Genomic DNA, 15,426 nt, shown 5'->3' with positions numbered 1-15,426 from the left:
CTACAAATAAGTAACTAAAAATCTAACCCTCACCTACAGGTAGTCCTCGACTTACAACAGTTCATTTAGTGACTGTTCAAAGTTACAACGGCACTGAGAAAAAATGACTTATGACCATTTTTCACACTTGTGACTGTTGAAGCCCCCATGGTCACGTGATTTACATTTCGATGTTTGATAACTGACTCACACTTATGACTTCTTTAGTGACTGTTCAAAGTTACAACAGCACTAAAAAAAGTGACTTACACTTATGACTGTTGCAATATCCCTACGGTCATGTGATCAAAATTCAAACAGTAACTGGCATGTATTTATGACGGTTGCAGTGTCCCGCGGTCATGTGATCCCCTTTTGCGACCTTCAGACAAGCAAGGTCAATGGGAAAGCCAGATTCACTTAACAACCTCGTTGCTGACTTAACAACTGCAGTGATTCACTTAACAAGTGTTCTAAGAAAAGTTGTAACATGGGGGGGAAATTCACTTAACAAATTTCTCACTTAGCAACATAAACTCTGGCCTCAACTGGGATAGTATGTTGAGATTACCTCTACTCTTCTTTTCCCATTATTTTAAGAAATGGTGACATAAACAGCTGCCATATTATATGATGCAGTCATTAACCCTAAAAAAGAGCTGAGGATGAAATGAGCTGGTTCATTCAGCCAACTTCACACAAGTAAAATAAATGGGAGAAGCCAGACTTTAAGTATTACGTGATTCACTTAACAACTGTGACAAGACAGGTCATAAAATCAGGCATGACTTACTTAACAGCTGCCTTGTTTAGCTTGGAAATTCTGGTCCCACTCGTAGTCCTAACTCAAGGATCACCTACAGAGTCACTCGTTAGCCGCCTTGTCCTATTCATCACTAATCACAGCTTTGAAAAACATGGGTCAATGATTGAAAACTGAATTCAATTACACATCCAATGCAAGCAGCAATAGACTTTATGCGACTAACATATTAAAAAGGGTCTCAACAAGAGACAATATGTTTAACAGAAATGATTATTTTGCAGCTCTTGGACTGTAACAGCAAGAACAGTAAAAGACTGCTTCTCATTCATTCATTAATTCATTAATTCATTCATTCATTCATTTATTTCCTCTTCCCATTTTTACTTAGCTTCACAAGTTTCCAGGAATCTTATAAACAAGCCACAGTCAAGGTCAGTTCTAAAGAGTTCCACAGAGCCACACATAAAACAAATAGATCTCTCTTCTTAATAATTAATCCACGCCAGTGACTTTTACGGCTGATTTATTGCTCAGTTGGGTTTTAAGTCTGCCACTATTTTAAAAGAAGTCCTCCCATCATTTCTGACCATTAAGTGCAGTTATCTTCTCTTGGAATGAATGTGAAATTTACCAGAGGGCTAGATATATTCTAGAATTCACTTTCACTTTTGCTCAAGTAATGTGTGAAAACTTAAGACGGTGCTGAACCTGAAGGAAACATTATCCAGAATCCTAGGTAATGCACAGACTTTTCAAAACCAACTTCTCCAAGATGGATTTTTTTTCCCAGTCTTCAAAACAAATGCCATGAAAACCTTGTTAAAACTACAACCCCTGTAGTTCAAAACCAACTGGCAATGTTTTTCCAAGAGTTTATTTTGATCAGGTGGTGTCAGAGAGTGAATTTGAGAATCTCTGAGTCTAAACCAGGGGTTCTCAACCTTGGCAACTTTAAGACTTGTGGACTTCAACTCCCAGCTTTGCTGGCTGAGGAATTCTGGGAGTTGAAGTCCACAAGTCTTAAAGTTGCCAAGGTTGAGAACCCCTGGTCTAAACACTGAGCTACGGAGGTTGGATGGGTGACAAACAATAGAGCAGTAAGGCCTCTCTGATTGATGATCAGTAAATGGGCAGGCTTCTACTTGAAGAGGTATTTTGTAATGCAGGATTTCTCATCCTTGGCAACTTTTAAGATGTGTGGACTTCAACTCCCAGAATGCATGCTGAAAGGGGTATTCTGGGAGTTGAAGTCCACACATGTTAAAGTTTCCAAAATTGAGAAACATCGCTCTAATGCAGGGGTCTTCAAACTTGGCCCTTTTTATGACTTGTGGACTTCAACTCCCAGAATTCCTCAGCCAGGCACGCTGGCTGAGGAATTCTGGTAGTTGAAGTCCACAAGTCATAAAAGGGCCAAGTTTGAAGACCCCTGCTCCAATGCAATCATGCTTAATCTCCAATCCTATTTCCTGTTTTATGTAAAGCTATCTCCCATTTGAGAGCCTCTTCATTAAAATATGCCACGAGCAACGGAAATGGGAAAGGGTATTACTTGCAAGACTGATGTCAACCCCACTATATAGACCAGACCGGGAAATCACTTCCATAGAAAGGCTAATAGAACTTTTACTGAAATTGGATATAAGAACAGAAATTTTCAAGTCTGCTTGTTTTGTAGAAATTCCCTGGATGTAAAATCATCAGAAGCTTTGCCTTCAGAAGTTGTGGGTGCTCCATCACTGGAGGTTTTTAAGAGATTGGACAACCACTTGTCTCAAATGATATAGGGCAGGGGTAGGCAACCTTGGCTCTTTTATGACACGTGGACTTCAACTCCCAGAATTCCTGAGCCAGCCACACTGGCTCAGGAATTCTGGGAGTTGAAGTCCACGAGTCATAAAAGAGCCAAGGTTGCCTACCCCTGATATAGGGTTTTGTGCTTGAGCAAGGGGTTGGACTAGAAGACCTCCAAGGTTCCTTCCAACTGTACTATTATTCTGTTAAGGTTCCTGCACCTCTCCGTCAATTGTCATCTTCCTTGCTCTCTACAATTATACATTTTACAAAGTTCTGTCTTGTGATCCCATGCTTTGAAAAGCAGTCTAGTAGCAAGATTTCTCCAGTTAGCAAATGGGTAGGATTGCACATGGGAGACTGTCGTTCAGAGATCTTGATTTATAGCAACGCATCCAAAAGATTAATTCTAGGGTGTTGATGGGAAAGGCACATATATATAGACTATAAATAAATGTAACGTAAGGAGATCTCTTGAGAGGTAAGTCAGAGTGTAATTTAAAAGTGTATCTTCACAGACATTTTCAGATATCTACTCAAAGCCAGAAGGCAGTGGAGCATGACAGCACTAGCTTTCTCCCACTGATGCTTCCCAGTAACCTTCCAAAGACATATTATCTACGGCCAAGGAGTTAATTTGTATCCATAATGACCACTGGCCATTGATAACCTTATTTTTCCACAATGCCCTGTGCGAAGAAGCATTTTCTTTTCCCTTTCCTTAATCTCTCTCACCATGCAGTTCCAATATTGATTCCCAGTTCCAATTCTCACTCTGTATAATCTCTAGCATACTCTATGTGTGTGTGTGTGTGTGTGTGTATCTGTATGAGTTTTGTTCTCAGTTGAGGAAGTCCATGTTGATTACGATCCCAATTTACAGGCAGGAGTTTATCCTTCACTTCCTCAATGCAATCCTATTGACATTTCTCTCCAACAGAAGAATACTTATGAGAGATTTTTTTTTAAATAATCCTGATTTTTTTAAAAAAAATCTGATTTGGGATAATTGAGAAAATAATGGTCAGGTATTGATCCTTAAACTCAAGAGTTCCACATCTTGTTAAATCTTCTCGGGCATGCTAGTTGTCCTTTTTCTACTCCTTTTCCAGAATCACCTGATATACGAATATGTACAGTTAGTCCTTGATTTATAGTTATTCATTCAGTGACTGTTCAAAGTTATAACAGCGGTGAAAACAAGTGACTTATAAGCATTTTTCACACTTATGACAGTCGCGGCATCCTGGTGGTCACATGATCAAAATTTGGCCACGTGGCATGTATGTATGACAGTTGTGGTTTCCCAGGTTCATTTGATTGCCTTTTGTGACCTTCTGACAAGCAAAGTCAATGGGGAAGCCAAACCAACTTAACAACCACATTAATGACAACTGCAGTGATTCACTTAAAGCTGTGTCAAGAAGGTTGTAAAATTGAAGTGTCTTGGCGACGTTTCAACGAAGTCCCATTCTTCATCTTCAGGCTGGTGTTTTCAGCTTCGTGCTCCTCGAAGCACAAAGCTGAAAACACCAGCCTGAAGATGACGAATGGGACTTCGACGAAACGTCGCCAAGACACTTCCAATTTTACGCGGGAGAAAACCCGAATAACCAAAGATCTACATACACACACACACACACACACACACACTTTTCTTAAAAACATTTTCAATATGACATCGAGAAAGGCATTTCCATTCCGACCATCACTAGATTTCAGAAGCAGAAGCCTTTGAAACATTTTATCATCCCGAAGCTAAATTCTTGGATGGTGTAGCTTGAAACTCTGCTGCCATTACAGAATCCAAATTCAACACAGTCTCTCAAAGAAGATTTATATGTTTTTACTGCTTTATTTAAAGAAACCAAACCCCAACTGTCTGGCTTTCGTAATCGGCTTTGAGTATTGGGGTCAGATTGAGATGGCCAAAACAGAGACTTCTCATGTTTGAGAAAATTGAGATGGCCAAAACAGAGACTTCTTGTACTTTCAGGCCAAAGGGAAAAATTATAGGCCTTCGAAGAACCAAATGCATCTTCACCACCATCCATGTTACTTCTCTATTTAAGAAATATGTTCTAGGTCATATTAACCCCTGTGTTACAAAAAGTACACAGATCTTTTTGTTAACAGTGTAGTTCCTCAGAGAACTGTTTGTTCCGTGTTGCTTTAAAACAGTTAGCAACTTTGCTTTAAAATAGCAACTCCACCCTGCCCCCTCAAAAAAAAAACTAAGTTTACAGACTACATATAATCTGATATAATCAGCTTGCCTGATGGCTATAGAAAAGGATAGGAAATTAAAATGTGGCTGAACGTTTTTTAGCTATGTAGATTTCTTAACAGCGCCACCAAAGGATGCTAGATCCAAAAACGCTTTCTTTCAAAAGGCAACTGGAGTTAGTTTTGCTAGAAGACGTTTCCCTTCTCATCCAAGAAGCTTCTTTTAGTTCTGACTGAACGGTGAAGAGTGGAAGGATTTATATTCCTCGCGGTCATCTGGTAGTGAACACTCAATGACTCTCAGAAAGAGTGCTAACAGCCAGATGACTGCAAGGAATATAGCAAAGCAAGAAAACCCAGCTGCCTTTTGAAGCAAAGCATTTTTGGAACCACCGTGATCTTCTGGACGACTGAAAATCTCCATAGACATAAAGGATGGTACAGTTCCATCCTATTAGATGTCAGATCACACAGAAAGGCAAAATCAGTAAGATTCTAGTAGTTGTGAAGATGGATATCGGTCAGTGGTGGAAATGTCAACACCTGCAAAATGATAGACCAGGGGTAGGCAACCTTGGCTCTTTTATGACTCGTGGACTTCAACTCCCAGAATTTCTGAGCCAGCTATGTGATAGACCAGTGGTTCTCAACCTGTGGGTCGGGACCCCATTTGGGGTCGAACGACCATTTCACAGGGGTCGCCAAACAAGGCTGTCTGCCATTTTTTCCCCCTTTTCTTTGGCCACGCCCCTGGCACCCGGTGATGTATAAGTAGTTGAGGGTCACCACAACATGAGGAACTGTATTATGGGGTCGCGGCATTAGAAAGGTTGAGAACCACTGTGATAGACAAAGCATCATAATCCAAATCCTGCCATTTTGTAGCTGAAAAATCACACCACCAGAAATGCTTTTCTTCTTGGTGTCTGGGGAAAGAGTGAGTGAATCCCCAAGAGACACAACTGGATTTCCCAATGAGAAACACCCTGTGAAAAGTCTTTTTGTTTCAAAAGCTTTCAATCATTTCCTTGGCATCAAAGAAGACAGTAAGAGCAAAGAGATATAATGAATTTGTGCCCTCTGTTCCCTTCTAGACTTAGGGCAGAGCTTAATGCAAAGCTAGTCCTTAATGAAATTTTCTTCGAAATGCAAAGTAATGACTTCTAATTTCCTCACTTAATCTAATGTTACAGCTACTCCATTAATGTCACCACCTATTAGACACTTAACAACCAGCTTGTTTAGCTGCAATTTTATCATACGGATGCATATTCTGCTTTTCTCTTTCCTGATTTGGATAATGTTTAGTAATGGCAGTGGGGAACAGCCATAATTTAAATATCTGAAAGCCTTCAGACCCTTAATCCCCTCTGGAAAATGAGAATATTTAATGTCTTTTGCATTAAAAAATGAAACAAGCATAAAGTTCATACGCCTAGCTTGTTTCTACACTTAATTCTAGATTAATCAGTGCTGATTCTGAATTACCATATTCCCATTCTGTATATTTTATCGGTTATTTTTAAAAAGCCTCTCCAGTAATGCAATAAAGAACAAGGCATCTGCCAAGGTAATCATCTTTTCTCTATCAATCTGACAATCCACTTTGCACTTCTAATTTTGCTGCATCAGAATTCATGTTTCTGATGGGGTCAAGAGTGTACAGACGGTCTAACAGACTGGGCGGCATAATTTACAGTCATCATCCCATAATACCCCATAGTAATGGAGTCACACAGATGCACCCTTTGCTTCCTACTCCGAACAGAGCAATGGCAAAGGGGAAGCTTGCAATTTTGTGGCTCTGTTGGGGCAGATGTAACTGAACAGTCAATCACTGTCATTACAATTGGAAAATATATGCAGGCAGAAACTTAACTAATGCTTCCATCAACCAGCACCGAGGTTTCATGCTATAACCAAGAAAGAGAGACAAGCTTACAGAAACATATCTGTGCATCGGTTCCATGCATGAACACTATATTCAAACACATACTTGCCCTCTAGATTCAGTCATATCAAGGGACTCCTATTTTAGCTGCCAACTTAAGGATGATTAACAATAGTAATAACACTTAAACTTATATACTACTTCACAGTGCTTTACAGCCCTCTCTAAGAGGTTTACCGAGTCAGCATATTTACCCCCAACAATCTGGGTCCTCATTTTACCGACCTCAGAAGGATGGAAGGTCGAGTCAACTTTGAGCTGGTCAGGATCGAACTGCCGAATTGCAGGCAGCCGGCAGTACTGCATTTTAACCACTGCACCACCACGGCTCATGCTAATGCCACTTCTGTCATTACAGGTAGTCCTCGACTTACAACCATTCGTTTAGTGACTGTTCAAAGTTAGAACAGCACTGAATAAGTGACTTATGACCGTTTTGCACACTCAAGACGGCTGCACCATCCCCAAGGTTATATGATCAAAATTTGGACGCTTGGCAACTGGCATGTAATTTATGACAGTTGTAGATTCCCGGTGTCATGTGATTCCCCTTCTGTGACCTTCTGACAAGCAAAGTTAATGGGGAAGCCAATTCATTTAACAACAGTGTTACTAACTTAATAACTGCAGTGAGTCATTAACAACTGTGGCAAGAAAGGTCATAAAATGGAGCAAAATTCACGTTACGAATGTCTCGCTTAGCAATGAAAACTTTGGGCTCAATTGTGGTCATAAGTCGAGGACTATGTACTTGCCCCCTAGAGATATTTACAATTCAGGCATATTAAATATTAACTGCCAATGAAGGGTGATAATGCCACATCTGTCATTATGCAACGTGGAAGAGAAATCATGTCTTTGGCTCAGATGGAACGCCGTTAGATATACATCACAAAGTGAAGGGGAATCTACCTACCAGTTTCTTCATCTATGTTAAAACGCCCAAGTCCGCTGCCATCACGGATGGAATACTGGATCTCACCATCTCTGCCGGTGTCGTCATCTCTAGCACTGACTTGCAAAACGCTTGTGCCAATGCGGGAGTTTTCCTTCACGGAGCCAATGACCACGAAGTCAGAAAAATAAGGGGTGTAGAGATTTTCATTCACGTCCACCACTTCGATTTCCACGAAGGACACCGAGGACAAGGAAACTGGGCGCCCCTTATCCTTGGCTCGTACGGTCAAATTGTAGAACTGCTGCTTCTCGTAATCAAGTTCTTTGCTGAGCCGGATGGCACCGCTGGATTTGTCTATTTCAAATCTCCCGTTGTAATCATTCACCAAAGAGTAACGCACTTGTCCCCCGAGACCAAGGTCTGGATCTTGGGTTTCAAGCCAAGCAATGACTGTACCGACTGGTAAATCTTCCAAGACTTTCACGCTGTAGCTGGGTGGGATGAAAACTGGAGCACAATCATTGACGTCATCCAAAAAAACCTTTAAGGGAACCACGGAAAACTGCTGGTGCCCGTTCTCTGCTCTATCTCTTGCTTCTATTTTTAATGTGAAATTTGCCTTGGCTTCCCTATCCAAATGATCACCCACGTAAATTATCCCTGTGGAGCTATTGATTACAAATTGTCGCGTGTCTGTCAAGATGGAGTAAATCACTTCTCCGTTTGCTCCCAGATCTCGGTCCCTGGCCTCTACCTGGATAATCTCCACACCAATACTTGTACTTTCCAAAATATTAACGGTGTAACTTTCCTGCAAAAATACCGGCTTGTTATCATTGGCATCTTCAACAGTTATGGTAAGTAATCTCCATGCGGCTTTCTGGGGGTTGCCTAAGTCGTAAATGGTAATATTAAGAAGATACAGTTCTGTTTTCTCACGATCCAGAGCCATAAGGACCTTAAGCAGACCAGTCTCCGTTTCAAGATTGAAACAGCTGTCAGTGTTACCGGCTGAAATGGTGTAGAGGACCTTCCCATTAAATCCAGAATCAGCGTCGTAGGCCTTGATTCGATAGATGGTAGCACCTACAGGGAGATCTTCTCTGACTGACAGGTCAGAGGGAAAGGATTTATCAAAGTGTGGGGCCTGCCTGTTCACAGAATAAAAATCAAGAAAGCCATCTTCTGAATTAAGTTTCACGTTGGCTTTAGCCTTTTTTAGCAGCTTCTCTGCCAGTCTCTGTGCAACCCTGGTCTCTCTGCAGCTAAAGGTCTTGGAAGAGACCTTTCCATGAACTACTGAAATGTTGACGAACATAGAGTCAGCAAAATACTCCCCATCGGTTGCTGTGATCCGAAGTCCAAAATTACTGGTCTTGATGCTAGCACCAGCAAGAGACTTTTTAAGCTGTAGAACTCCCGAGTCTGGATTCAGGTAAAAAAATCCCAATTCGTTACCTGAAATAATTTTGTATTTCACCAGCTCTAGCTCATCAATGTCTATGGCAGAGACAGCTGTGATATGCCCACCTACAGGAAAATCTGACGAGATGACTCCTTGACAAGCCACCTTCTCAAAGAGCGGCTTGTTGTCGTTCACGTTGCCTATGACGACTGTGACATTAACCTCACTTTCATGGCGGTAAGGGGACCCCCAATCCGAAGCCCTCACAATAAACCGGTAGCTCTCTGGGGAGGACTCAAAATCCAGTTCTTCAGACGTGCTAATCACCCCAGTAAACTGGTTGATGGAAAAAGGGAGTGAATTTAAACTAGCAATGCTGTATGTAATATAGCCATTTTCCCCACGATCTTTATCAAAGGCAGAAATTGATAGAATGCTCGTCCCCACAGGGAGGCTTTCATTGATATAGGAGCTGTACGAAGGCTGGGTGAACTCTGGAATATGATCGTTGGCATCTTCAATTCTCACAGTAACAGGTGCTTTTAAGTCCCTTCCTTTATTTGTGACTTCTAAGTCATACAATTCCTTGTCAACAATTTTTAAAGGAAGTGCTGTGGTAAGCAGCCCTGTTTTGGGATTTATCTTGAAATACTGTGCATCTTCACTGGGAGTTAATTTATATTCTTCTCCCTGGGTTTCTGGGATTAATTTAACTACGGCAACCACTACTCCAGGAGGAGAAAATTCACTGATCGCTACATCATAGGTTTCCTTTTCAAATTTGATTGGATTGTTCTCTCTCTTAGGACTGGCAATATGAACCAGTTTCATAGCTGAGAACTTCTGAGGAGACCCTTTGTCTTTGGCTTGCAAAGTAAGGTTGTAGCCATATGGGAACACATCCCAATCAATGGCCTTTTTTTCTTTGACTTTGTACTCATTCAACCATCTCCCCTCCTTAACCAACTGAAAGTACTCCAAGGGATCTCCAGCCACAATAGAAGCAGATTCAATTTCACCGTTGGCACCTTCATCTACATCATCAACATTAATTACAGCATACGTAGATTCCTTATCCAAAGGGAAGGGGACATGCGTCACAACATTAATAGTTGGGGCGTGCTCATTTATACGTTCAACATGAACGTAAAGTTTGGCAGTGCTGCTTACTCCGTTGTTGCCATACAGCTTCATCCCACGGTCCACAGCCAGAACCTCAAGATCATAGCGGTTCTTCTCATCGTAATTTAGCCTGCCACTTAAGGAGATAACCCCACTAGTGGGATGGACTGAGAACAGATCAACTTTATTTTTAAAGTAGTAATAGAATTCACCATTCGAACCAATATCAGCATCTGTCGCGGTGACCTGTGCGATACTAGTCCTCAGAGGTGTGCTTTCAGGTATCGTTACAGAATAGGTGGTGGGTGAAAATAAAGGTCGTAAATCATTCATGTCCAAAACCTGTATGTTCACTTTTGTCCAAGCTTCCAAGTCTTCTCCCCGGACAGAACCTTTTATTACTAATAAATAGTTGTCCTGGATTTCTCGATTCAGTATGGCGGAATTCCCCCCTTTAGTTCTTATCCTAAGGAAGCAAAAATCAGCTATTGCAACTTCCTCTGCTTTGAAGAAACCTTCATCATCGCCTGACACAATCCTGTATTTGATGTCCCAAGAGAAATCAGCCATCGCGATGCCCATTCTGCTTTGGCTGTTCAAGTAAGTCCGTGCCGCTGAGTTTTCATACACCGTGGTGTTGTAAATGGAATGTGTGAAGTGGAAGCCCAGTGGTAAACTCCCTTGAAGGCCATAACAGATGTTACCCAAAAGCTGGACAAGCAGGAAGACGAGGCCAGAAGCAGGAGCCAATGGATATGACCAGTGGCCCATATTCTTCTCCATCACATCATTCTTTCATCCTTTAAAAATAAACAGAAAGATGACACTGATAAGCATGACACATGGTTTGACCGATGACGTATATAAATGTATACACGGAGCCAGTTTGGCTTTTCAAATTGTCCACCAAATTCTAACAGAATCTATATCCACCAAGCTGAAAGTTACCCATCAGCCAGAAAGAAGCTTTACAATTCTCAAATTAAAATTGTTTCTAAAATGACCAGTCATATATATGAATTGGGTAGCTATTAAAAAATTGAAGAGAGGGAGGGAGGGAGGGAGGGAGGATGGAAGGATGGACAAAAGAATAAATATTTTTTTATAGCCTCAGTGGTATAAAAAGTGGTAAAAATACATTAGAGTGTCTTATAGGTGGATAAATACAACTGGTAAGCTATCATCAGTAACCTGTTTTAGCATTTCTACAGCAGTATTAAACATTATGGATTGCTTGCTAATGGTTTAAAATAGATAATATTAGAGAGGTCTGTAAGAATTAGACCAACCAATAGGTTAAGCACCAAATGCAACCTTAAACACTTGGTTGTAAATAAAGTTTCTATTAGGAACTTCAAATTAACCTCAAGTTAAAATCCTCAGTGCAGCTTTCAGAGACAGCTGGAGCCACATGCATCCCAACTGAATAACTGAAACCTTACAAATTAAACACACACGTGCCCTATATATATGTATATCTGTAAACATGCAAAATATGGTAAACATATGTATTGCAATGTTGTGCTTTTCAATTACATCCTTCAGTGTATGGCTACAAGTTAAGGATCCATCATGCAAATACATGCATGCCACATGTTAAGAGTCCAAGTCATTGCAAGAAAGATCCTAGTCTCAGGATAAGATCACACATTAGATGTGCCCAAGGAACATTGCTCAAAATATTTCATTCATTCATTCATTCATTCATTCATTCATTCATTCATTCATTCATTCTGTGTAGCTGCCCATCTCAGTCAATGATTCTGGGTGGCTTACAATTTCTTACATATACAATGTCCTATAAATCTATTTGTTTTTTTTGCCATGGAACACACCACCTTTCCTGAAATTTGTAACAATATGAATTGGGAAAAAGAAATTTCACAATAAGATAGCCTTCAAATTATTATCAAATTACTATTAAAATCGCTGTGGTTGATCATCTGCTATAGGGACACCTTTCCTACGGGGAACGGTAAGTTCAAAGTAGGGGAAGAAAAAACTAGCCAAACATTAGCATAACATTCCACAAGATAATCTAAATCTTGAAACCAACATTTAGATTAAGCACTGTTCTTGGACAGCCTTCTCTCCCCGCCACCCACCCCGAATTCTTGGCTTCTGGTCAACTGGGATTCTTGGATGTAACATGAATCAGTTTTGTTTAGCTGATAGCTAGTAGGAAATGTAATGAAATTAGAGATAACCAGTCATAAAAGGACTGAGTGAAAATGAACCAAATTCACTCAGTAAATATGCTTCCTTCAGAAACAAAGAACTCAAATGAATATTATGGTTTCAAGTGGAAGATTAAGAGTGTGATTACTTGTGTGTGGTTTGGACACACCTAAGAAGGAAACTACACAGAACTTCAGTGATTTGCTTACAAAAGTGGGGGGCGGAGGGGGAAAGGAGAGAAATAAGATTTGTTCTGAGCAATAGTATCAATGGAAAATGGAACTAGTCAAGGTGACTTTTAATTACACATAGCGATTCCCTGACAATAGCTACTACTAGCACTCTGGGAGACTTGAGTTTTTAAAATCTGCTGCCATTCACCTTGTAAATGCAAATTTCCTGAGCTCAAGACAAACACTTCATTACCATATTGATGAAATTTAGGATTTTCTTCCTGTCTTGGCAGAACAGTGGCATGCAACTGGACCGATGGTTACAAGAAATGCACAGGGACAAAAGAGGGAAAAAACATCAAGAAGCAGTTGGACACGCAAGAGTAGTAAACACAAGCCAGTTTTCGGATGCTGATATGGACCTTCCTGCCCAAAGATCAATTGTCTCAATTAGTGTTTAATGGCTTGAGAAGCAACACTTATCAAAGAAGTGTGTTGCCCGCTCTGCTTTTTTATTCTTCTTTAAATTTTTTTGGGTAGCAGACCACAGTTTACCAAATCATACACAGTGAAGTCTAAGGGACTTATCCCGCATAGTGCAAATGCCATAAATGATGTTATTTACAGCCATTTGCGTCATTTGCAAGTGGCACGTAAGCATGCCGCATGCACAAGCAATGCAAAATGTCACAAATGATGGATTTGCATTCTTTACCTAATGGCATCATTATGTGAATGACTCAAATGAACGCAAACTTCAGAAAATTTAACATAAATGTAACTGACTCGTGCCTAGTCTTTCTGATACAGGAGAACTGTCTACAATTTTGGGAGGCTCTGCAGACATCAATCTGGTCCATTGCATCTCTACGTCCCTAAACAGGGCAAGTGAAATTAAGGTTTTCACTTCATTGGCCGGTATTGGTTTCTGAATCATTGAGTCAGAAGGAACTGCCTTTTTTTCCCTTCAGAGCATATATTTTAATAAGGGTTTTCAACCTTCACAGAAAGTATGACCTTCAAAATAGACCTGTTTACCAAAAAAACAAAACAAAACAAAAAAAAACCCTGAAACTATATCTGACTGGTTCAGGCTATAATACCAAAAGCTTGGAAGCTGACGAAATTTTTCATACCCTTCTTCTTAAACAAATGAGAATTAAGGTGGAATCACTTAAGTTTCTTTCTTATATTCTGTTCTTTTTCCTTCTTACCAGCTCAAGGTTGACTCTGCCTTCCATCCTTCCGAGGTCGGTAAAACAAGGACCCAGATTGTTGGGGGCAATATGATGACTCTGTAAACCGCTTAGAACAGTGGTTCTCAACCTTTTTAATGCCACGACCCCCAACCGGTCGTAAGTCGAGGACTACTCAACCAGTCGTAAGTCGAGGACTACTCAACTGGTGCACCACCGTTTGCAGAATGGGACTTTTGGTGGGCTCAGCAGGGCAGAGACAGCCTGGACAATTCCTATTGGCTTTTGAAAGCCAACAGAATTAGATTCTATTCAAGAGAGTCTATTCTACTGGCTTTCAAAAGCCAATAGAATAAAAGGGAGTAGCACAGCTAAGGAAAAGGGGGAAAAATGGCGGACTGCATTGTTTGGCGACCCCCCGTGAAATGGTCGTTCGACCCCAAATGGGGTCCCGACCCACAGGTTGAGAACCATTGGCTTAGAAAGAGCTGTAAAGCACTGTGAAGCGGTATGTAAGTCTAAGTGCTATTGCTATTCTTTAACTCATGTCTTCTTACCACTGCACTCCTTCCCCAAAGTCACATTTGTGATTCTCTTTATGTAAGCAATGCCAATACAGTGGGCAGCGATTTTCAGCTCTTTGTTTAATTCTGGGGCGTAGCAGGGTTAATAGAGAAAATGTACAGAGGCAATACAAAATTATTTTAAGGCTTAATTTGCTAAGAAAAAAAATGGGGGGGGAGAAGGGATGTTAGCAGAAATGGCTGCTTTGCTGCCACCAAATTTTATTGGGAGGTGAAAGAATTTGGAGGTCAAATTGCAGCCTACAATTCCGAGAGAGTAACTAGTACTGAGAACAAGTCAGGCACGACAGTCTTATTAAGTATAAAAGCTTATGCTAAAAAAATAGTTTTTACCAACTCTTACTTGCAACGAGGCCGCCAAATGAGAAGACTCATTGGAAAAGATCCTGAAGTTGGAAAGGTTGAAGGCAAAAGAGAAGGGGATTGCAGAGGATGAGATGGTTAGATGGTGTCATCAACACTATGAACATGGGTTTGAGCTAACTCTGAGAAGACAGCAGAAGACTGGAGATGGGGAGAGCTGCCATGTTGTAGTCCATAGTGTCACAGGAGTTAGACATGACCTAGCAACTGAACAACCACAAAAACAAAACAAAACCTTACAACAAGGTTCCTAAAGTATGTAGCTATTCTCATGAGTTGGGGTGAATCTATTGAGCAACTGTCTTTGCAGGAAACCTTATTATTTTGCCATTAAGATTTCAAGGCACCCATTCTTCACTCATTAACTTTCCCAAAGTGGTCTTTAACTTCTTAGACCAGGCTCTCACCATCAATAATTTAAAGCGGAACACCTGGGAACTTCACTTTACTGTCCTACAAAGTTTAGTGAGAGAATAGAAAAATTGGTAGAATTGTAAGTCCCTACCTAGTGTTAGAGCATAAAAAAACTCAAAGGAAGATGAGGGCCCCACAGAACTGAGAAGGATCGTTGATGTTTTGAATTCCATATTCTACATGCTAATCTTATAAAACTTCCTGACACAGGTAACCATTTAAGAATATGCTTCCCCCCCCCCTCCAAAAAAGATATTCTATCACATCTGCAATTGGCTTTATTACACAGATCATAAAGATGCTTAGAAGTTTGCTACCTACTTGAAAAACGTATCTCAACAAATAGGGCAGTGGTGGCACTCGGAGCCCTCTCTGTG

General features: G+C 40.7%; 1 protein-coding gene across 12 annotated transcripts in view; it reads right to left on the bottom strand.

The window, feature by feature from the left end:
- The window catches only part of FAT3 (FAT atypical cadherin 3), a 550,618-nt gene that overhangs the window by 395,686 nt on the left and 139,506 nt on the right, over window positions 1-15,426 (bottom strand). For 11 of the 12 annotated variants that reach the window (XM_039325844.1, XM_039325847.1, XM_039325850.1 and 8 more), the window contains exon 2: window positions 7,633-10,941. In XM_039325844.1, the coding sequence (XP_039181778.1) occupies window positions 7,633-10,924 (3,292 nt within the window). In that variant the 5' untranslated portion in view covers window positions 10,925-10,941. Of the gene's footprint in view, window positions 1-7,632; window positions 10,942-15,426 lie in introns of those variants that run through there. The other variant, XM_039325846.1, reaches the window with a different exon arrangement.

This window comes from Crotalus tigris, unplaced genomic scaffold, assembly GCF_016545835.1.
Source record: "Crotalus tigris isolate CLP2741 ecotype Arizona unplaced genomic scaffold, ASM1654583v1 scf7180000024339.11422700, whole genome shotgun sequence".
Classification (NCBI taxonomy): Eukaryota; Metazoa; Chordata; class Lepidosauria; order Squamata; family Viperidae; genus Crotalus; species Crotalus tigris.
This window is presented reverse-complemented; position numbering and strand designations above follow the sequence as displayed.